Below are 24,276 nucleotides of genomic sequence, written 5' to 3'. Positions count from 1 at the left end.
CCTAAACCTCCTCAGATACACCTAAGGGCGGAGGGAAAAGCCACCCCTTTACTGCAGGGTGAGGATGGAATCCCCACCACCCCACCAAGTAATCCCCCCTGACATTGTGGGCAGTGGTGTTAGGGGACTCGTTATGGCCTGGCGAGTGTGGATTTCGAAGCTCTCTACACTACCTTTGCTGCTTTGGGTGGAGATGTCATGGGGCCACAGTGCTTTCTGTGGTGTTTCCCTGGAGCGTTGATTGTTTAGAAACTTTCTTTGTTGCTAGGCTACCCCTTTCCCGGTCCTCTGGATAGAGAGAGAGGCTCCTCATGGGATCTTTTTTCTTTTCTTTTCTTTTCTTTTCTTTTCTTTTCTTTTCTTTCTTTGTTTTTTTTTTTTTTTTTTTTTTTTTTTTTTTTTTTTTTGTCTGCATCTGTTGGCCGTTCTGGGTTGCCAGCTTCTTCTGTGGGAAATAGGAAGCAAAAAAGAAATGCAGAGGATTCATCATTGTGTAATTCCTAGCTAGTCTTTTTCCTTCTTTCAACCTTTCTGATACTCCTTATGGTGTACATTTAAAAAAAAAATTTTTAATGTGTGTTTATATTTGAGAGAGAGAGAGAGAGTGTGTGTGTGAGGTGAGGGAGGGGTAGAGAGAGAGAGAGAGAGAGAGACAGAATCCAAAGCAGTTCCAGGCTCTGAGCTGCCAGCACGGAGCCCGACGCGGAGCTCGAACTCACATACTGCAAGATCATGACCTGAGCCAAAGTCAGATGTTTAACCAACTGAGCCATGCAGGTGCCCCTATATATTTTTTCCCAGTTTTTTTTTTTTATTATACTTAGTAAGGAGAATAGGGAAAAGTACATTTATTCTATCTTCCCAGAAATAGAAGTCCAAGGAATTTTATTAGGAGGGAACACTGAATGGTTCAGCTGTATCTGTCTTCCTGTACTAAAATGAAGAAATCTCTTAATTTTGACTGACAGTTCCATTTACGTGATAAATCCTTCAATCATCACCAAATGATATGTAATATTTTGCTTATGATCAATACTAGTATTTTATTTAGGATTTTAAATATCAATATTCACACATGAAATTGGCTCATAGTTTTCTTTTTCTATCATATTTATCATTCAAGCTTTAGAAGATTGTCTGTGGCCATATTTCTTCTTCCTTTGTGCCCTAGAACCATCTAAATGGCATGAGAATTATCTATTTCTTAAAGAGGTATAGAAAAAATTTCTATCTTCCAGACGCTTCTTTCATGGTTAGGGCACTTTCTTAAAAGATAATTCTTCAAGAACTTTTGTAATTTCCTCCATTATTGTTGGTCTCTTTAAGCATGATCTGTCTTAACTCAACTTTTGAAATTTTTATTCTCCTGGTTTTCAGATATATTATCAAATTATTACTTTACCTGTCTTATTTTTTCCTCCGTATCTTTGGCTACTTTCTTTATTCATGCATATTTCCATGTATTCATCTTTCCTGCTTTTTTCCCTATTAAATAATCAAACGATTTATGTTATTGCTTGTATTACAAAAAGGTTTGCTTGCAATTTCCATTCCATTAATTTGATTCCATATTTTAATTTTGTTAATTCCCTCCTTCTGCCTTCTTTAGATTTAACTTTTTCTTCTAATTTCTTCACTTCAAAAAATAATTATTTTAATTTTTTCCTTTTCAATAACAAAATGATATGAAGTCACAGATTTTCTTATAAGTACAGTTCTGATGACATTCCTCCAGCTTTGATTAACTACTGTTCTCTTTATCTTTCTTTTGTTGATATTCTGACAATATGGCTTCCATCACCTGCATGATACAAGGGGTGTTTAGGAGAGCATATGAATATTTCCAAAGGGTTGGAGGCTTTGCTTTCATTTAGAAACAAAAACAAAAACGACTTGTAGTTGTGTACATGGTAAAAATATTTTATGCTCTTTATACCTTATAGAGTGTGTTGGAGTCTTTTCTATGGCTCAATGTATGGCTAATTTTTATTACTGTTTCATGGGAGCCTGAGCAGAAGGTAGTCTTTTATTTTCAGAAGGAGAATTTAACAGATGTTTATTATTTCAAGCCTGTTAATTCTATTATTCAGGTCCTCAGTGTTTCTATTTTTCTGTCTGCTTGATTTGACAGGGACTGAACAAAGACATTTTAAACTTGGCATTTAAAATATAAAAGTAAAAATAAATAAATAAATAAATAAATAAATAAAAGTAATGCTTTCTCATAAATAATTTTTTTTAACTCCAAATAGTAATCAAGGTACTTTCTTTCCTTCCCTCCCCCATTCTCAGTCCCACACCCCAATACAAATGCTGTTAACAGTTTCTGGTTTGAGTAGGTGTTGCAGAAATAGATAAATAAATTGTATGCTGCAATATGTATAAAATATATATGTTATAACGGATGTATATTATATGTCTTCAGAGCTATCTTTTCATTTTAAAGAACTGAAATTTTGCAGTCAAATGCTCATTCCATCTCTTTTCTTTCCTTCCTCCCTCCTCCTGAAAATGATATATATCATTCCATGATATTTGTACTTTTTTTTTAAGTTTATTTATTTTGAGAGAGAAAGAAAGAGAGAATGAGAGAGAGAGGTGGGGAGGGGCAGAGAGAGAGGGAGAAAGACTGACAAGCAGCTGATAGTGTCAAGCCCAAGGCGGGGCTCGAACCCACAAACCGTGAGATCATGACCTGAGCTGAAACGGAAACTAAGAGCTGGCCGCTTAACTGGCTGAGCCACCCAAGTGCCCCTGATTTTGTACTTTTAATTCACATCTATATATTCATAAACAATGTATGTTACATGTATGGATTCATATATATACTGTATATACACCATCAGATTGCTCTTCATTTGGTGATTTGCCTTTTCACCCAACATCATTCTTTTGATATAAATTGATATATGTTGATGTAGTCATTCATTTTAGCTGCTGGACAAATTTGCATTGCCTACATAAAACTGATTTTATCCATTCACCTACTAAAGAACAGGCTACTTCTGCTTTTCTAGAAAGGTGTACTTCATACATGTCTGCTTATTTACAAGACAGACTGCTCTCTCGGAATGTGGACATCCTCAACTTTCTTAGCTAATGTCCTAAAAAATGTGCTTGCCAAAGTGGTTATTCAGTTACTCTTCAGGACACACTTTTTAAGATTTTTTTTTTTAAGCTTATTTATTTTCAGAGAGACAGAGACAGCATGAGTAGGGGAGGGGCAGACAGAGAGGGAGAGAGAGAGACAGAGAGAGAGAGAATCTGAAGCAGGCTCCGCACTGTCAGCACACAGCCCGATGCAGGGTTCGAACCCACAAAACCGTGAGATCATGACCTGAGCGGAGACTGAGAGTCAGACGCTTAACCAGCTGAGCCACCTGGGCGCCCCTCTGCAGGATACATTTTATCGGGTGTTTAGTATATGCCAGGTCTATTCTAAGCACTAGGGATATAGCAATAAAACAGAAGACACATTTCCTATTCTTCTGAGGTTTACATTCTAAACTGAAAAGACAGATAATAAATAAAAATATAAAACACCAGATGGCAATTAGGGTTTTGAAAAATTAAATAAAGTATAAGGGGTGGACAGAAAGCGGTTGGACTGGGGTGGGGTAGGTAAATATGGGTCTATTTTAAGCAGGGTAATTAGGGAAGACCTGTCCAAAAGTGAAGTTTAAGTAAGAGCCTGAATGAAATGAGGGAGAGACCCGAGTGGGTATTTGGAGAATGCATAGTCTAGGCTGGGATAATAGCAGGTGCAGACACTGGGTGAGCAGCAGGAACAGTGGGAACCAGCCTGGTGTGTTTGAGGAACAGCAGGGAAATTGGTGTGGCAGCACAGGAGCAAATAACCGGGAGGTGGATCCAACAAGGCCAGTGTAAACTATGGTAAGAACTTGGATTTTTTTTTTTAATCAGTGGAATGGGAAGCCAGTAGAAGGTTTAAGGCAAAAAAGTGATGTGATCTGAGTTAGGTCCTCAAAGGGTGACCTTGGCTCTGGTGTTGAGCAGCAACCAGGAGACCGGTTAAAGACTGTCATCATAATCCAGGTGACAGATGGGTATGAGTGACAGTTGTGGAGGTGATTCTGGATGTAGTTTGATGTGAGAGCTGCCAGGATTTACTGATGACAGGATGTTGAAGGGAAAGAGAAAGAGGGCTTGGGGCTGCCTTGGATGTTTTAGTCTGGATCTGTAGAGGTAACAGAATTACCACTTACTGTGGGAAGAGCGGATTAGAGTCTTAAATTTGAGAAGCCTACTGGATATTGAGAGGAAGATAACAGTCCTTTTTGATCTTGCAGACAATCCAGGGATTGAGGCCTGAGCAAGTAGTGTTGCCATTGACTGGTTTTATGAATTTATATTTCCCACCTGCAGTGTGTAAGAGTTCCTGTGTTCTTCAACACTTCAACCCTTGACGTTATCAGATTTATTTTTGCAGTCTGATGGGTTTGGAATGGTTTCATTATCATTTTAATTTGCATTATCCAGATTCCAGTGATAGAGCATCTTTCATTAGGGTTAGTGGCCACTTGTGTTTCCTCTTTTGTGAATTGTCTGCTTATCTTTTCTATTTTATGTATTGGTTTATAGGGACTCTTTATAAACTCTCGATATAAATCAATTGCATATATCTTCTGCTAGTCTGTGGCTTGTCTTTTCATTTTATTTCAAATTAGTTAGTCACTCAAGCATTCTGTCTCAAATAACCTAAGAATCTTATTTCTATAACCCCCATAACCAATGAAGGAATTAAAGCAATGAATGCTTTCTTCCATTTCTCCCCTTTCCATCTCTCAAATGTTTCCGTATGCTCATTTTTGTCCTAGTATATTATTATACTTATCGTATTATTACTTTTCACTGTCATGCTTTTTTTTCAAGGTTTATAACATGTAAATTTTGTACCATCTCAATAATTCTTTCAGTTGACTCTTGGCCCTTCCATATTTATCTTGAACCACCCTTTAGTTGGTTACACTATTATATCATATAATTGCTTTGGGGACATGCGACTTCCCAAATCTCTACATATCTCTGCTGCATTTGAATGTGGATGACTACATGGTTGTGATCCTTAAGTCACATTCTTTTTTTTTCTTCAAAACTCTTCTCAAGTCAATTAATGCTGACAAGAGTTCTGAGGTCAGTAGTGTTTTTCCTTTGGGTCAGAGGTCAGCAAACTTTTTCTGCAAAGGGCTGGATAGAAATTATTGTAGGCTTTGCAGGCCACATGGTCTCTATTGTGATTACTCAACTCTGCTATTACAGTGTTAAAGCAGCAATAGACATGTAAACAAAAAAGTGTGAATGTGTTCCCATAAAACTTTATTTACAAAAACGGGCAGCAGACTAGATTCTGTCTGTGTGCCATAGTTTGCGGAACCCCTGCTTTTAGATGATTCACTTCGACTTGCTTGTAGGTTGCTTTTATTATACTCAAAGTTTCATAACTTTCCCCAAGTAATTATTCTCTTTTAACAATTCTGGAAACACAGTAAGTCCTTTTAATCGTTGGAATTGCAAAAAAAAAAAAAAAAAAAAAAAGTTTTCTCACATCATTTAGAACAAAGACTAAGTTCCAAAGATCTTAAGAACACCATGGTCCTTAGAGAAAGAAGAGGTGACATACAGAATTATGGTCTTTTTCAGGCAACAATCCAGAAGTAGGCCATTTCAGGCCTGCTGCAATGTCTCTGCCATCTTCCACAGGTGACTTCCCTCTCTGGGTCAAAGGCATATGCTCCACTTTTCACTATCTCCAGGAGTGTTCCCAGATAAAATATAGGACACCCAGTTTAACTGGAACTTCAGATCAACAATGAATACTTTTTTTAGTATAAATATGTCTCATGCAGTAATTGAGATATACTTATACTAAAAATGTATTCATTGTTGGTCTGAAATTCCAGTTGAACTCGGCGCTCTATTTTTACTTGCTACATCTAGCAATCGTTACCTACAACCACCAGGAAGGGGAAGAAGGACTAAGAAGGCACCGATCCAAGCCTTCTAAAAGAAGACATCCAGGATAGCAGACACTCGTTCCTTCCCACATTTCATTGCCTAGAGTTTAGACATATGGCCACACTTACTTAGAAGGAAGGCTGGGAAATACAGTCTAGTTTGTTGATCTTGTGCTCAGCTAAAATGGTATTCTTACAGAAGAAGGTGAGAACAGATATTAGGGGACATTCAGCAGTCTCCCACATTATGTCTTTGAATACTTTGCGTTTCATTCATGGTAAACTCGTCGTTAGAGAATCAATTTCTCTGAATTTGATTCTTTTTATTTGTCTTCCATATTTCTTATCACCTGTTGAATCATTTTAACCTTGTTGTCCTTTTCCTTTGTATTTATTGTGCTTTTAGTCTGCCATCAGTCTCACTATTTTCTGCCAGATATCCCTTCTTTTTCTTCCTTATTTCTAATTCATTACTTCCACAATGGTATGATTTTTTTCCTTCTCAATGTCTTTCCTTAGCTCTTCCAACTCCTTTTATATCTCATTTACACTCTTGTATTTCACTTTTAGTATGTTTTATTTCCTTCAGGGTGTAAAACATTTATCTCCATTTTTTTTCTGTTTATTGGGGTAAGTTGTCTTCTATAATATATCCTTTCTTTCTCATTTGATTAATATGCTCCTTTATTTCATCTTCTTGACCCCCCCCATTTAAAAATGTTTTCATAAGTCTTTTGATTTGTTTCCCAACCATCTTTGATCAGGATTTGCTATCTAGATTTCTGTTTATAAAAAACAGAGTGGAGGAATTATTTTTTTAGTACCTTTGTCTTCCTGTTGGATCCAGCCAATGAGAAGCTTGGAAGAAAGCAAGAGGGTGGGTTTGTAAAATGGGATACAAGCGTGGCCTCTCTCATGGTTGCAAAGTCTTTTTTTTTTTTCCTTTTATGTTGCAATTTTTAAAAATTAAAATTTAATTGAAAAAATCTTTTAGGAGAAAAGTTATGCAAGCCTGCATCTTTCCTCTTTAAGTCCAGATGTGAATTGCCACATACTATCCTGCAATCCTTTCCTATCTGAAGGAAGAACCCTTGGTTAGTTGACTTTTGGATTAGTAGGGAATGCAGGCAATTACAGGAATAGAGGAATGTAATCTACAGTGCTAGAGAATATTAAAGGACACCCAGAGTTTTAGTGAATCAAGTAATGGAGATGTTTTAAGATGTCTCTCCTACTTCTGCTCCCTGAAGATGAAAAGGGGAAGCTAGCTGATTTTTTGCATTCTGTTGAAAAAGATTTTAGTTGCTCTGGATTAGGTCTGTAGTATCAGAGTCAATTGCTAGCACAGTTTCTTAGTTACAATGGTTAGGACTTAGTATTCCATTCCAAGATAATAAAAACATATTTCAATTTTCCAGTAATATGAGTTTCTACGCAGATTGCATGATATTTTCACACGATGTCCTAGATCATATGTATTTGGGTGGGTGGAAATATTTTAAGAAATTGTCTCATATTTTAAGGAAAATTGGAATGCTTATAAATGGAAATCAGGATTCCTAGGATAACATAAAAACTTGTAGATTTTTATGCTTATTTTTTTAAATCAAGAAATACAATCTTAATAATGCTGATAAATATGACTACCAAACAACTCAATTTTAATTGAGGAGATGCTGGTATAGAAAAATAATTTGAATCTAGAAGAAAATGTTTGATATATGATTATGGATAAGCTATGGGCTAATATTTTATAACTGACAACACGCAAGTGATACTCATTTCTGGCATGGTCTTGAGGCCAAAAAGCATCTCAGTCAACAGAAGTGAAGTAAAGAGATAAGATGTGGCATTTCTGGAAGTTGAGGGCCACACCAAGAGCTCCCTTAGTAGATGCCTCTTGTCATTTATACTATTTTAAGCATATGCACACAGACATATATACACATATCTTCCTCCACTCTGGAGAGTTGTTGATCAGCCAGGAATTTCTTGAGGTATAAATATTTCTGAATAACAGTGAAACAATCATCATTCCATTCTTGAATAATTTTGAAGTGATTTCTATGCGCAAAAGCTGCAGTAGGCATTATGGGGGCCTGAAGAGAAGTAAAAGCCCCAGGAATCTTCCCTACAGAAGTTTATAATGCAGATAGAAAAGGAGACAAAATTCAGTTACCGTTAAATAACAATAAAAGATCGTTTATGATAAAGGAGCTAATTAACAGCAACAAACAAACCAAAAAGAAAAACCCAAGGAGAGTACTAGTTTAGAGGAAAAAGAACCCACAAAGCTGAGGGCAGAGAAATTATTCAAAAATACCTATTGTGTGCGGCACTTTGCTAGGTACTGTATGCATTGAATTAAATAGTGTCTATCCTTTAGATTCGAAATTAGTAATTGATGATAGTAATCATGGGGCCAGAAATAATGTCATATATCTCGCCAATGAAGAACATTAAATTAGTAAATCATTTACATCACTAATGTAAAAGAGGTGATGACGGAAGAAGAATCTTAGAAATTATTTATTGTGGAAAATCACTCCCTTCTTTTGATTACAGTAGTGAATGCTTTGCTAGAGAGGTGGGCTTTCTGGAGCTATTCAGTTCAACATCAAAGGCCTTTTCAAGGAAATATTAGCAGGTAACGTATCTTTTTAGTATTGTATGAAAAAGAAGTCTACAGCATTGTCCTAAAACCAAAAAAAAAAAAAAAATGCTCACTCTTCTGAGAGCCATTGGTCTTAACTACCTCAGACACATAGTTTTGCAAATGCTTCATCCCAAATTACACATTTCATCTGTGGAATTCAATGGCAAACACTTGTGCCTCTTAGAATTGCCAGCTTCTATATTCAGAATAGAAATCATCCATAGTTTATAACAGAATGACATTAGACCAGAGGTTAAGACACTTGGCTCTATTTCTGGCTTCGACATTTTTCCTTGATTGTGGTTCACCAAAACAATATTATTGTGTCATTAACAAAGTCAAAAGTTACATTTTAAGGATATAGTTCCCATATTTAAAGATGTCTTGCCTAGATTGTCAGAATTATAGTGTACAAGACCGTCTGGTAGTTATTATTAATATAGGTGTGGAAATTTCTAAGAAGCTAGATTATTAATTGGCTTTGCACAAAAGAGGAAAATATTAGCCTTCCAAAGTAAAACAAAGGTGGAATTACTGTTAGCTCTTGCTTATCCATTGTATTTAGGGTAAAGAAAACTATCAAGATATCAACTGTGAAACCCACAGTTAGTTCCAAATCTCCTTTCAGTTGGAGTGATCCCCAAACTCATTGTTTCACCAAATCTCTCACTGGAGCAGTTAACAAGTAGCCGCAGGATGAAAGTTTGGCTCCTTTTCCTTTCTCTTGCCCTCCCTCTGGTGGAGGTGTTAATGAGTGAAATGCCCAAGATGGGCAGCTGAAGGGAACTCCAAGGGTTTACATTCTCCACCAGTTACATTCTCCACCGGTTACACCTTTGGCATGGCGAATGACTGGCTGATGGCTGCCACTTTATAGACGCCCAGAGAGTGTCCACAGTGGTCTTCTTAGAATGCATCTAAATGAGAGTTCAAACAGTTAATAAAATACTATTATTGTTCATGCCTTCAAGAAAGGAATGGGCCTAATTTTTAACCGGGTTAAAATGTTCCTAATACATAACGACAAAATGTTATAAAGAGTAGGGTTCCCAGTTGGGGAGACAGGATAAACACCTGCTTTATAATAAGACAAATAATGTAATCAGAATAATGTTTTTACATTTTGAAAGTCCCTTCACACGTATTATGTCATTCGACACTCTCAACAGTCCAGCTAGCTAGGAAAGGTGATGTCCTACTAGGAGGTCCCAGGAAAGGACTAGGACCCAGGTTTCCCAACACTTAGTTCTGTGCTACTGTCCCTGTCCATCCAGATAGCCTAACGCACAGATACATATGATAGCAATTTATCACAATGATTCTCAAAAACATTCCCTAATTTTTAGAACATCATGATCATTCCTATCCTAACAGAAATAAGATACATATAACAGTAACTTATCATAATGACTCTTAAAAACATTCCCCAATACGGAACATCATTATCATGCCTAACCCAGAGGTGAGATTAAATTAGTTACCCACAAAGCACACTAATTAGCGCATAATAAGCTAAGTAAGTGTTAGTTAATATTGTTGTTATGATTATGAAAAACCATGTTGGAGTATCGTGTTGGAGTATAGTGTTGTGGAGAAAAGCACGGACTCTGGAGCCCATCTCCTGGGCTTAATCCTGGCTCTGTCACACAGCTATCTCCTTACGTTGTGTGCAAAGCTCTTGAAGGAATACCCAGCACAGAGGCAGTGCTTTATAGATGGCAAGCACTCTTATTACTTGATAGCTCTAGTACTCGGACACATAAATAATAATCTGCCTTAAGTCACAAGGTAAATGATGGAGCGAGACTGTGATCTGGATGCTTCCATTTACCTCTTATAGAAATGTCTTTCTAGGTTATGTTATTTTTCCACACCTCCTAAAATGGGTTAACCTCCTTTTCATGTCTCCTTCCATGGCCAATATTTACTCTCCTTTACCAAACTGAAAATCTTTTTCAAAATCAACATTTATGAAAATTTCCATTGCAAAAACCTTAACCCTAGATGTCCTCAGCGGTGAAGTACTCCATGCATGCACATTTGCATTTGTAAAGAGCTGTTTTGTGCTTGAAATTGTTTTCCCTTTCTGGACATATTCTATAAGCCCACTAGAGGTACGCTACTTGAACCCTGCATTTCTATTCACTTCTTGTTAATTTACTCAACAGTATCTAGAACTGGATACTGCTATAGCCCAGTGGGCTATTCAGTAAATTACCAAATGACTGGCAGGCATCCCCTCTATTTTATTCTTTTTTTTTTTTTCCTTTCTTTGTTATTGGCTGACTAGTTTTGTCAGGGGCTGTCACGAACATGCAAATTTCATGGCCATATAAAGATGATCCAGTCAAAGTCTTTCCTCTAATTGAGGCCGAGGATTTAGTTGTATATTCTAAATGTTTGTCACCGTCCACTCTGAGGAATATTAAAAACTAAGGCACAGGTATTCAGGCTCCAGGGAGTGGTGACCCCCCACCTCCCATCCCGCCCAAATCAAGAAACAGGACCCCTGGCGGCGGGCAGGGAGCAGGGGATGGGGAGGCGTCTTAAAATCTCAGGGGATAGAGTGGTTAAGAAAGAAGGAAAAGGTAAGCAGATCACATAGCTTCTTGGTTTTGTTCTTTTCCCTCAGGATGGTGGTGGCAGCTGATCAGACACAATAGCTGGTGGTCCCCTGCCGGTGTGAGGATACAAATGACCCTCAACAGCACCAGCAGGAGGACTGGGAAAGGGAGAAGGGGTGTGTCTGGGAGGGGGCGAGGATGAGGGTGACAAGGTGACAAACGCCGCCACCTCAGCGGGCTACCCCACTCCAGCCGGACGGGGACTGGAGCCGGTGAGCCACCTCCCGGGGGGGTGAGGGGGTGGGAAGGGGAGACAGAGGGGCGGTGGCTTTTCCTACCGGGGGAGGGGCCAAGGGTGGAGGGAAGCCTGAGTCAGCAGCGCCTGATTGGCTCTTGTTTTCTCCTCGCGTCTCCCGATTGGGCCATTTGCAGCGGGAGATGTTGTGAGGCGCGGCGGGGCGGAGCCAGCCGCCTGCGGTCTGAGGCAGGCCCCGGAATTGGGTGGGGAGGGGCGGCGGTGGCGCTCGGTCCCCGGAGCGGCTCTGACCTGTAGAGTGGAGCGGCGCAGCCACCTTTTCCTCAGTTCCGCTAGCCGCGCCGGCTTCATTCAGCTGTCTGCAGATTTAAGAAGGAAAAATAATTGAATGAACCACGCCTCGCTACGACCCCCTTCCCCCAACAGGAGAAGCAATTTTGCTGTTGGGCGTGAAAAGGACACTCCCGTATTATCTTGAAGTCACACGTCGCATCTCTGGTTCTTTCCCCTCCCGCAGCAAAAAAAGAAAAAAAAAAAAAGGGGGGGGCAAAGATTCGCCAAGATGTGTTCCTCGCAGTCTGGGTGGGACCTGTGACCCCTTACACTCGCGAATCCAGTCTTAGAATTGTCCCTGACGCCCCTGACGCCAAGCACCGAGTCTTCCCCAGTAGAAACCTCGGCTCCTGGCCGCTCCCGCTCTGCCCTCGGGAGACAGGAGAAGGCAGGGAAGGTTTTGTATGAGCCTGGTTTCTGGGAGGGGTGTTGGCGAGCGGGGGGGGGGGGGGAAGGCAGTGAGGGCTTGCAGGTCGGAGACGCCTTGGGAGGGGGTTGGAGTGAGTACCCCCTACCCCGGCTAATCCCCCTTCTCCAGCGTCGGTTCCCGGGACCGTATTATTCAAGACAGAAAATATTCAGCCTCAGAGCCTCCCCTGGGGAGGGGAGGGGAAGGAGGTGGAGTGGGAGGAGGTGGATCCAGGGAGGAAGAAGCGAGAAATCCGCCCCCGGGAAACAGCTCGGCGCGGCAGCGGAGCGAGGCACTTCTGTCACTTGGCGATCGCGGGCGCCCGAGCGCGGCCCCGGCCCGGCCCGGCGAGGCGAGGGGAGAGTCCGGCGGCCGCCGCCCCGCCCCACGCCCTCCCGCGGCGGCCGAGAGCCCGGGGCCGGCCGGGGCAGGTCGCGGCGGTGCCTGGGAGCGGCCGGCCGGGGGCGGCGGCCTCGGAGCGCGGCGGCGGGCGGGCAGCGCCGGATCGTCTTCCCGCGCCGTCCGGCTCGCTCCGGGCGTGCGGGGCGCGCTGCCTGGGGCCGGCCAGCCCCGAGCGGATCCTCTCGCCCCGCTTTCTCCGGTGCGTGTCTGTTTTACTTTCCGCCGTAGCCGACAGGGCGCAGCGCCCGCGGGCGGGTGTGGAGAGCCCGGCTCGCCGCGGGCTCCCTCCCTTCCCGCCACCTCAGGCCACCCCGCCCGGCGCTGGCGCGGGGCCGGAGGGAGTCCGCGGCCGGCGCCCGGCGGGGGCGGAGGGGCCGCGCCCGCGTGTGCGGAGCGAGGGAGGGCCGGAGGAAGGAGGGAAGGGCACAAAGGCCGGCGGCGGGCGCCGGGGTCCGGCCGGCCGGCCGTGGAGGAGGGGCGCCTCGCGTCCGCTCATGAATATTAACCGAGCCTGCGGCCTAGCGCGTCCCGGCCGGGCCCGGCGCCCGGCCCGCGTCCCCGCTCCTGCTCGCCGCCGCGCCGCGCAAGCTGGGCCAGGCGGGCTGGGAAGGGTAAGCCCTCCGTTTTTTTTTTTTTTGTTTGTTTGTTTGTTTGCTTGTTTGTTTTTTTGTCTTTCCCCCGGGTCTCCCGACACCTTTTTAAAAGTACATATTTGGGCCGCCCTTCCCGGGAGATCGAGATCACCGACCCGCCTCTGGAAGGGGCGGAGGAAATCGTGGTAGGTGGGTGGTGGTTTTCTTTTTCCTCTTTTTTTTTTTTTTTTTTTTCTCTTCCCTAGGTGGCCCCAGGGAAAGGGAAAGATAGCGTCGAATGGTAGTTTGGGGAGAAGCAAGTAAATAAAAGTTGCCCGGGCTGCGGCTTCGTTTCTGTCGCTCCGGAATAATGTCCCTGAGACGGAGCTGCTCCCGAGTCCCACCCGCGGCCGCGCACACCTCCCCACCCAGCCCCGCCTCGGGCCAAGCAAAACAGCCGCCTCCTCCGGGGCAGCCTCGGGGCGCGGGGGCGCCGGGTGCGGGCGCCCAGACTTCCCCGGCTCGCCTGCAAACGCCGGCCGAGCCAGCGCTGCCGGCCTCCGAGGCTGGCTTTTTGTTTTTATTTTTTTGGGGGGTGGTGGAGAGGAGCGAGCAGGGGTTTTGAAAAGTATTATTCCATTTTCATCTCGTGGGGAGAAAACTTCCGCTACGCCTAAGTGTCTGGGTGATGCCGGAGAGCGTAGACACTCTCTCTTCTGCCCAGAAAACACACTGATGAAAATGCACTTGGAGAAAAGGGAAATTCTTTCTTGAAGGCTGCACACCAACCAGGCGTGTTTGACGCAACCACCGTGCAGTTCTGAGGCTTCCCTCTCTCCCTCTCTCTCTCTCTTTTTCCTGATTTATAGGAAATCAGGACAATTTTGTCTAGGAGGATTATTTCCTCTTTCGTGCGTGAGGTCCATCAGCGTGGACCGAATAATCTTTCCAAGTGGTGGAAAGGCGAACTTGGTGTAGACATGTGGCAAGGCTAAGGTCAGCGTCTGGAGAAAGTTCATGCCCTTGTAACCATTCCCTGTTCCAGGAGAGATCTCTCTGGGAGCTGACGTTCCAGCCTTCGAGACCCACTCGGATTCCTCCTGGTCTGGGAGTCACGCCGAGGAGGAGGGGGACCGCGGTCTGCAGTTGGCCTCGTTAGCTGCCGAGAAGACCCATCGTCTTTGTTTTTCAAGTCTTGAGAAATGGACGAAGACGGTGAAGTCAGTTGAAGTCCGGAGAAATAAATCATCGGGGCGTTTTGAAGGGGCTTCATCAAAACATTTCATTCCCTGGCACGTTACTTGTTTCACCAGCCCTGCACCTCCCGGGAGCCTGGTGTGGAATTCTTCCCCTTTTGGTGTGTGGTAGCATTCCTCCCCCCAATGTGGACTCCAAAGGGTCGGTCCCTTCTTTGTCATTTGAAATGAAATGATGGCCACACGTCGGACTGGGCTACCGGAGGGAGATGGTGACAAGCTCAAGGCCTGTGCGTCCCCCACGTGTGAGGTAAGTGCAGAGGCAGCATCTTGGGCCACTGGCGGCGGGGTGTCCTGCTGGCTGGGGGGTCAGCTGACAGGCTTTGGGCCCTTTTGGACTGGTTTGTGGGAACGCCCCCGCTCGACCCTAGGGCGGTGCAGCCTTGCCCATTTTTGTTTCCAGGAACTTCCAGCGATTCTTCTGCAAGAAGGGTTTCCTCATTTTGAAATGCCCCATCATGCCCCATCACCTCAGACTTGGGAATTCTCCCCTTGCAGGTGGCTGGGAATGCTTTGACGGGTGTCTTTTCCTTCAGTCCGCGTCCTCCAGCAGTTTTGGAGTTGGGCTGCTTACGGGGTGCCTTTGTGCATTTTCGAGTGTCCGTAGCTACTATTTGCCCTCAAGAGGTGGAGCGAGGGGAGCTGGTGACGCTTGTTGCCACGGGACCTCAGTCTCACTTTGGCTTTGGTGGGTATTCTGGCTTACCGTTGGTGTGGACCTCTGTTCTGGGTAGAAAAACAGGTCTTTCCCCATGGACAGTTTAAGCACAGCCTTGGAAAAAAAAAAGATTTATAGAGTTGTAACTCCAACTCCCTGAAAAATCTCCTGCCTTTGCTGTCCTTTTATTTATGCCTGCCTTTCACTGCTCAGAAGTTCTGTGAGCCGCCCCGGGGGGTCAGGTGGCTTGCATCGCCTTTAGCCCATCGTCTCTGGGAGGGCTCAGAAGATTCTGTGCCAGGCTTCCTGAAATTTTTTGGAGCAGGCAGGACAGAAATCAGAAAATCCATTGATTTATTACACCCATGTACCCCGTTGCCTCTCGTATTCTTTTTTTCTCTTCATGTTTGGAGTTCTGTAATGACTATATTGTGTTTACTTGGTTATTGGGGATTTCTGTAATTTGCTTGCTAAATGTGCTGAATTTTAAACTTTACTTTTGAGCCGTCTCTATTTTTATTGACGGATTGGATAGATAACAGTAACATCCCCCAAAGAGCCTTTGCTCTCATTCTGTCATTTGTGCTTTGCAAGTGTTAAATTTTAACTTTACGGCCACGGGTTCTAGTTCTGAGTGTGTGAGTTTTGGCATTTTAGTAAAAATGAATCAGGTTAAATTTTTGTGTTTAAAGCATGCAGAAGAACTTGCTTCATGTATCTGACTTCATATTGGATTAGAAAGTTTATGCAGAAAATACAGGGAGGTAGGCACAGAATGCCATTACTGTACAACTTTTTAGAACTGTAGGTTTGCAGTTAGAACCAGTGTTTTACTTTTTGACACCTGTAAACACCTGCTTGCAGGTAAAATGTGATTAAGTATAACACCACAATCCTCTGATCATGGTAAACCATAATAACTCCTTTTGGAAGGCCTCCCTACAACTTTGGTGATTGCTTAATGTGTATTGTAGTTACATAATAATATGTGCTGTGGTCCCAAAGCCTTATTTGTCATTGTCTTGTGAATACTTTAATTAGCATGCTATTTGCATTATATTTGCAAGAACTAATGTTATTTGATTTTTTTTTTTTTTTTTTTTTGTCAGTTAAGGGTTGTCCTGAAACCAAGAATTTCTAATAGACACATCTTGTCCTTGGCTAGAAAGCAATGTTTCCAGTTGCAAACTTGGCTTATATTAACACTGACAGTTATGTATTTTTTTAAGGACTGTGAAATTTGTTTTCATTTGGATGTTACTGCTGGGATGGCCACATTATTTCTAGTTTGGGAAACAAGAAAACATTATCTTGCCTGTATTTTGCTCATTTAAAGGTTATACACAGAACTTGAGTTTGGTGTTAAGCTATAATATTGTTTGGGTTTTTAAAGAATAGGTAAATAGCTTACATTCTATGCGAAATAGAAATAAAGGGGCTATATGCTATCAGACAGCATCTTAAAATCTCAGGGTAAGGAGTAATTATTGCCTGTTTCATTGTTGTGTATTTAGCTCTCCTTGATACTTGTGAAGCATGTTAAATCTTGTATTTATTAGTAATAAAATGAGACTTGCCACTGGAATACTTTGGGTTGATAGATAATTTAAGTCTTTGACACTGCAATTAATTTTTGTGTTTAATTTTATTAGAAGTATTACATTCTGAAGTAATACTGTCATTCTTTAAAGAATTTTAGAAACCAATAGCTATGTTCCTAAATGTGTGTTTGAATAGTAAATTGGTATGTGTTTTAACCTAAAAAGAGACGAGCATATATGTCTTAATATCGATGCTGTTAATCAGCCAAGAAACTTAACTGTGCAGGACAGAAGAAATCGATGCAGTGAATTAATAGAAATCTCTGATTCAGGATTTATCTAATTAGCTAACTCCACTTTTTATAGATAAGGTCTATTGCTTTGTTGGAAAACATTCAGAAACTTCTTGTTCATCTTCTGTATTAGAATCTAATTGTGTTGATACATGAATAAATGTAAGCACCACTCCCCAAGAATATATCGGAAGGTTAAAAACCAAACAAATAACAGTCCTCTTCAAATAATGAATTGTGACAATTTCGTAGAATGTATTTAAGGATTGTGCGGTAAGGATAGCACAGTTCTCTTCATACAGAATTAAATACTTTAGATATCTGAAAATATGGTTTCCCGCACTCTGAGCCGGCTAAGTGTGCTTTGGTGTGTGTGTGTGTGTGTGTGTGTGTGTGTGTGTGTGTGTGTGTGTGTACAGCCTCATCTGTGAAGTGTTCTGACAGCCAGCCTTGAGGAGCTTTGCTTACAGAATCACTTAGTTTAGATTTGGTGATCTGATCACCCCTTTCATACCCTATAGAGCTCATCCTTTAGGGTCCAACTTGCTTTTTTTTTTTTTTTTTTTTTTTTTAAACCAAAGGCAAAAACTTTTTCGTCAGCTTTTTAGAGCATGTTATTTTTCCTATTTCTCATATTTATTTCACTCTTTGTCTGTAGGCCCTCGTGTTGCCCAGTGATAGAATTTTTAGCACTTTTCACTGCGTGTTGTCAAGACAGACTTATTTACTAATGCTAATTAATTTCTTTCATTTTATGGCGTGCTTCTTCATCCAGCCTGAGATTATCCTGTGACTACAGTGTACCATAGCTGATGAAAGACAATGGTTGGTTGATTTTGGAATGGTGTAAATGATACAGGAAGGCATTTTCCTGTGTATGAACTCAAGAGAGTTCATCCTTTTGCTCCTCTTTCTGGAATACCTGTGTACTTTGCTTCGATCCCAGACCCCCTCGTTCCTTCTCAGGTGCTCTCCTGTTCTCTGTCTCTGTCCCTTCCTCCCTCTGCTTCTTCTTCCTCTGCTGCCCCTTTCATGTTGGCTTTACCTAGAGCCAGGCTCTTGCCATTCCTCTACTCCTCTCTTTTCTCCCTGGGTTTCATTTTACACTCTCCCATGGCTTTATTCTGCATGCTGGTGATTCTAAACTTACAGCTCAATCCCAGGTTTCATAGTTGATCTTCAGACCTATGGAACCTTTTGCCTCTTTACCAAACAGTTTTTTTTTTAATCCAAAAAAATGCCCAAAGGCATTTCAAATTTAACAAATTCGACTCCTCTTGCTGAGTTCCTTCTTTCTGTGAGTAGCAACGCCACCTCCTTATCTGTCCCCATCAAAGACCAGGTTAGCACCCTTGACCCTTCTCTCTCCTCATTGCTCCTATCCAAAGTCCTGTGGAGTCTGCATTCCAAATCCCACCGCCACTACCCGAGTTCAGGTCAGTGGCTTCTCACTTCCGGACTCCTCTCCCGGTTGCCCAGCCTTGTCACCAGCCAATGCTCTGCCCGTGCAGTCGTCAGAGTGCTCCTCCTCAACGTTCCCCTGTAGAAAACAGTTTTCGGGCTTCCCACTGCCTTTGGAAGAAAGGCACCTGTCCTGCCCTTCTCCTGTCATATGTCACCTCTTCCTACACTTCAGTACTGAACTGCTGTCAGGTCCGCTGGGGCAACACAAGTCTCTCCGCTCTGGGTCCTCACAAATGCTGTTTTCTTTCACCCTTCCCTCCAGCTCCCCCTCCTCCACCTGCCACCCCTCCATGCCTGATTTTGACTCATCATTCTGGTCTTTTCTTCAATTTCACTTCATCAGGAAAGCCTTTCCTGATCCTCCCAGGCTGGATTAGTGGCCCCCAGTGCGATATCCCCCAAACACCCTGTACTTTCTCAGGAATAGTCCTTACGTGTTTGTTTATCTCTATTCCCCCCTGGACTGCAACCCCCATAGGAGCAGATGCCATGTTTGTTTCTACTGTGTCTGGCTTATAGTAGGTGCTTAATAAATATTGTGGAATTAATGAATGAATACATAGGAAAGGCTTTAATTTTTATTCAGAGTTCACTTAGATTCCAGTGTATTGTACTGTCTTGATGATCTTCCTGCCTCACTGATCCCTCCTTCTCAGTCCCTGAAGTTTCCTCAACTTTCTGGCCTGCTAAATCTTCATATACAGCAGGGCTCAGTTTGGCCCTCTTTTCTTCTCTCTGTGCTCAGTTTATGGTTTTACTTATTATTAAAAGTGGGGTTTTTTTAAGTTTATTTATTGATTTTGAGAGAGAGACAGCACGAGTGGGGGAGGGGCATAGAGAGAGGGAGAGAGAATCCCAAGCATCAGACTCAAACCGTGAAACCGTGAGATCATGACCTGAGCTGAAACCAAGAGTCAGACGTTTAACAGGTTGAATCACCCAGGTGCCCCTGTTTTATGATTTTAAATATCAAGTGGGGTTCCATGGTGTGATGGTTAGCACTTTGGTTTTAAGTATCAAGTATATACTGATAATTCATATATACACCTATGAGTGTGTGTGTGTGTGTGTGTGTGTGTGTGTGTGTCTCCACCCCTGTTTGAATTCAGATTCCTGCATTCACCTGGCCACTCTGTCTCTTCTTGGATAGATAGTAAAGAGGCATGTCGAAAACCACTCCTGCCCACCTTCCCAGTTTTCTCCTCCTCTCAAGCACTGGCACTCTCACCTTCCAGGTCAGGCTTCTTGGAGTGATCTTTGATCTCCCTCATGCATACCTTGCAAATCGGGTTGACTGTCTCTCAGCTTCAGTGCTTGCCAGCTTGGAGTCTGTTCTCCACACGGTAACCAGACCAGAGCGGATGGTACCGTCTCTCTGTACATCAGAGGGTCACTCCTCTGCTCCCATTCCTCTGAGGGCCTCTCATTTCCCTCAGGGTTAAAAGCCGAAGTTCTTCCATGCATAGTCCCAGTCCGCCCTCCCACCTCCCTGATCTCACCTCCTGCTACTTTCACTGTCCTCCCTCTGTACCAGCCCTTCTGGACTCTTGTATATACACACTGGGCATGGCATTCCCCAGAGCCTTCCCACTAGCCGTGCGCTCCACGTGGAACACTCTCCCCGCTCAGGCCTCTGCACGGCTCGTTTCCTTGTCTCCTTCAGGTTGTGCCTTGAGGTCACCTGAGTGTCGCCTTTGCTGACCGTTAGTTAGGTTTAGTGAAGGCCTCTCCCCTGTTCCATGACACGACCATCCCTCCTTCCTTGTTGTATTTTGCTCCCCTATCGCTTCATCTCCTTCTGACATAGTTTATCCATCTGATTTTGCTTATTTATTTGGACAGATCGTACATCAAGAATGTGTTCAGTGCAGTTTGTTTCGTTCACGTTGTATTTTCTGTGCCTAGAACGATGCCTTGCACATTATAGGCCCACAGACATTTTTTTTTTTTTTTCCCCAATGAGCGAATGAACGAGTGAATCAAGACTTAAGAAAAATTCCAAAGTGTTATTGAGTTTATCTATGGGTACATAACATGTGAATGCTTAATTTAGATGAGACAGAAGTGTGTAGGGTGTTTTGTCTCTGAGACCTCCGTTTCCGTTAGGACCAACTGCTGTTCACATTTTTGGTGCCTTTTTTCTTTGCATCTTTCTTCCCTTTGGGAAGCTGGTATCCAAGTAACAGTAACCCAGACAGTGTGCAGCAGAAATGAATGAAATGATTTGCACTAAGAGGTGAGATAATGGTAATTAATAGACTGGTGGATGGGGAATCAGGCTGGTGGGGAAACTATAAAAAGATAATATGTCTGTATTGGTGATCTTTTTCTTCTTAAAATGAATGGCCAATGTATTAATGCTCTTTATTAAATATTGTTCATATCATAGACTTTTCATTGTAAGTTAAAATTGTTCACAACATTGACTATGACAAAATGTTAGCACTTGTTAGTTCTAGACGATGAGAATTTGGAGTGATATTATTTTTGTATTTTCTCTTGTTGCCTGATTCCAAAACTGCAATAAGAAGACACCATTTACAGATTTTAAAAAATAAGCAATACGTTACTAGTCTTGCAAAAATTTGGTTTCTAGGAAGCCTACACTGCTTAAAGTAATACTTAAATACTTTGTGAAAAGGATTCACACTACTCAAAACAGTACTTAAAAATTTCTTTTTTTTTTTTAAAGCATGTGTTTTTTTCCAGTGGAGGCCTAGGATTCACTCCAGGCTAGTTGTAGTACCATGTAATCTAACACTGTTATTTAAACATGTGTTCCTTTGTATACCTGAGTCTAGATGTCAGAATATCATTGTGTGTCAAAAGCTTTGTGCTGCAGGTTGGGATTAAAGGTAAAGCCTGTCAGAATTAAGAATGGCAGCAGTAGCCAACAGCAAGTATGGAGGGACATTTCCGCAGGAGTCCGGATTTGGCTGTATTGAGTGGGACACATAACTAGATACAGGCCATCAACAAATGAGTACCCCGGCCAAAAGAAGATCTCTCCACACATTGTTCGTGTTCCTTAGCATTCGTTTCTTCCAAGCTAAACATTTTATGAAGTCCTTATTCCTTGATTACATAATCTCTGATCCTTTCTTCATTTCTGTACTTTTTACCAGGTCGGATAATCTAGCGTGAAAGTGATAATTCAGTTTCTTTTGTTCTTTGCTCTGTGAAGGGACCTGTCATCTTATTATATTTAACAACATGGTGATTTAAGTATGAGCAATGCTAGTGTCGCTGAGGATGCACAGATGCTGTTATTGAATGCAGCTATCTTCTATTACAGAAAGACCATATGGTAGGCACTTGTTTTTCTTTCTGGTTGATGTGATTAGATTAGTAAAACGAAAGGTTAGTGGGCTTAAAGATTGTCCTATTATTTATCTAATTTCAATTGACCAGAAAGAATTAAATATGTTAAATCTTATGAGCCTTCTGTAAGTTCTATTGGTCTGGAGGAGGAGGACATCTCCATTTAAAAGCTTAATTCTGGATTGTTTCCACCAAAATAGTTTTTTAGTTGAAATTGTCTTATTCTTAAAAAAACGAGTATTGTGCAAGTAGTTTACTTCATAAAAAAATACGGAAGATGGCCTTTTGTACTTCTAAAATTATCTGAAAGACAACTGGTCACCTCGTACGTAGGTTAAAGAAACTAAATGTGATGGAAATTGTTTTTTGTAAGTCCTCTTTTTTTCCGGTTATCTATTACTATGCAAGAAATCCTGCTGTGTAGATTTGTGAATAAGAGAATAGATCTAGAGCCCAAATTTGATATTTCTGAATATTCGTCTGTTTTGGGGAAATTTTTTAGGCAGCCCAGAGCTAGCTATTACTACCAAAAAGGTGGCAAGTTAAAGAGCGTGTTTACTTTTCCTTACTCGCACCAGCTGCTGTTGAGTCTTCTATTTGATATTGGGTGTGTTTTTGATTCAGAATTGGTTTTTTTATTGCCTTTCCCTCTTGTATGCGTATCTCTGTTCTAGATCCACATCTGGCACAATTATGAGTAGTGCTACATACGCGACCTGCTCCTGATCCTGCAACTTCTTTTTCCTTCTTACAACCTAGTGAGGACACAGTCTCTTGACTTACACTCTTGTTCACTGCCTTAATCTTTAATACAACTTGACAGAACTTACATTCTTAGGAACATTTTGTTTTTCCTTTTTCTTACAATGCGGAGAGTGTCCTTGAATATCGATAGATGGAAAGCTGGACTGATGATTACATTTCATCTGGATATGTCTTAGCTGTTATGATCTTGGGGATTAATAGGCATCATTTTTTTGTTTTAACCTCAAGATATCTAGACATCTGTAATCCCCAGCATTTTGCTAATAAAGATTCAGTATTTAAAAGAATTTGTGTTAGCTTGGTCAAGGAGACCTACTTTCTCCTCTGGGTTCTGCATATTGGCTTCTGGAAACATGTTACCTACCGAGTGAATGTGAGGGGAAAGAAATGCTCTGGGCACCTAGTTGAAATCATTTCTTTATTTTAATGCTTTTAGGAAATGTTTTCAATTTATTTTTTTTTTTTCCATTTAATAATATATTACTGACACCCTTCTCTCCCCATAGGGAAGATATATACAATTGACCCTTGAACAATGGACATTTGAACTGTGTGGGTCTAAAATGTGGACATTTTTTGACAAAGACAGTGCTGTAAATGTATTTTCTCTTCCTTATGATTTTGTTAATAACATTTTTCTCTAGCTTACTTTATTATAAGAATACAGTATATAATACATACCATATACAAAATATGTGTTAGCTGACTGTTTCTGTCATCAGTAAGGCTTCCAGTCAATAGGAGGCTATTAGTGGCTGAGTTCTGGGGAGTCGAAAGTTACACACAGATTTTGAAGTGTTGTGGGTTGGCACCCCTTCTGTGTTCATGTGTCTCTGTAGATGGATGTGTGTGTGTCTCTCTAGATAGATAGATAGACAGACAGACAGACAGACATATACTTAGACACACACACATACGTGGATCTTACCAATTTTGTAAGTGCAGGAAAAGAAAATTACAAAGCACTGTACCAAGTTATTTTCAAGGATTGTAATATGGAAAAGAGATAAGATTTATTTTGTATGCTGTGAAGGGCAGAACTAAGGTCAGTGGATAGATAGATGAGCCAATTGATTGAGCTTAGTATTCAGAAGAATTTTTTTTTTTTTTTAATAGAAGGTAACTGAAATTGAATGTGTTCTTTGCAAATAGAATGACCTTCACTTGGGGAATAACAGACAGAATTCCTGCTTTGGTAGGAATTTAAGTCAGACCAATTTGGGTGATCGTTATAATCACTTGCATAACTTATAAAACTACAGATTTTTGTTCCCACCATTAAGCTAATGAATTAGAATCCCTGGAAGTGAGACTGAAAAGCCTTAACTTTAAAAAAGATTCCCTGGTGACCTTCCAAGTTTGAGAACAACAGGCCTAAATGACATTCATAGCTCCTTCCAAAGTCTGAATGAATTCTTATGGTACCCTGATTTTGGAATTTTTCTGACCAAATTGAAATCAGTATAAAGAAAACAGGCAGAAATATGGAGACAGAATTTAAATGACTAAGCCAGCGAACACTTCAGGATTACCATTACAATTTTTTTCTTCTATTTGTAATCGTATATATTTCTACAGGTCATTGGTATACCAAAGTAATATTCGTTTCATATCAAATAAACTTTAAGTCAAAAGAGCACTTTAAAATTCAACAGTGAGATAGTCCCACTTTTTTGTATGTTATATTTTAATCAGAAGTTACCATTTTAAAACTGATAGAATTCTGACTCTGGTCATATTGAAGCTATTGTTACCTTTTAGCTGTATTAGAAAAGTAATTTGTTTCATGTCATTGACAGAAGGGTATATTT

General features: G+C 41.7%; 1 protein-coding gene and 1 long non-coding RNA gene across 2 annotated transcripts in view; one reads left to right on the top strand and one right to left on the bottom strand.

Moving 5' to 3' along the window:
* Positions 1 to 8,486: 8,486 nt before the first annotated feature.
* On the bottom strand, positions 8,487 to 12,546 carry LOC124502059 (uncharacterized). Its single transcript, XR_006959824.1, has 2 exons — positions 11,534 to 12,546; positions 8,487 to 9,548 (listed from the first exon to the last, which is right to left on the bottom strand). It is a non-coding gene; the product is annotated as an uncharacterized LOC124502059 (long non-coding RNA).
* A 1,661-nt stretch (positions 12,547 to 14,207) lies between these two features.
* The window catches only part of ARHGAP21 (Rho GTPase activating protein 21), a 135,468-nt gene continuing 125,399 nt past the window's right edge, over positions 14,208 to 24,276 (top strand). The window contains 1 exon segment of the mRNA XM_047065806.1: positions 14,208 to 14,673. Within this exon segment, the coding sequence (XP_046921762.1) occupies positions 14,596 to 14,673 (78 nt within the window). The 5' untranslated portion in view covers positions 14,208 to 14,595.

This window comes from Lynx rufus, unplaced genomic scaffold, assembly GCF_022079265.1.
Source record: "Lynx rufus isolate CCGP_SWC_20201006 ecotype Redwood Valley unplaced genomic scaffold, mLynRuf1.p SCAF_7, whole genome shotgun sequence".
NCBI lineage: Eukaryota > Metazoa > Chordata > Mammalia > Carnivora > Felidae > Lynx > Lynx rufus.
Note: the sequence above shows the minus strand (reverse complement) of the source record. Positions and strands in the feature narration are given on the sequence as shown.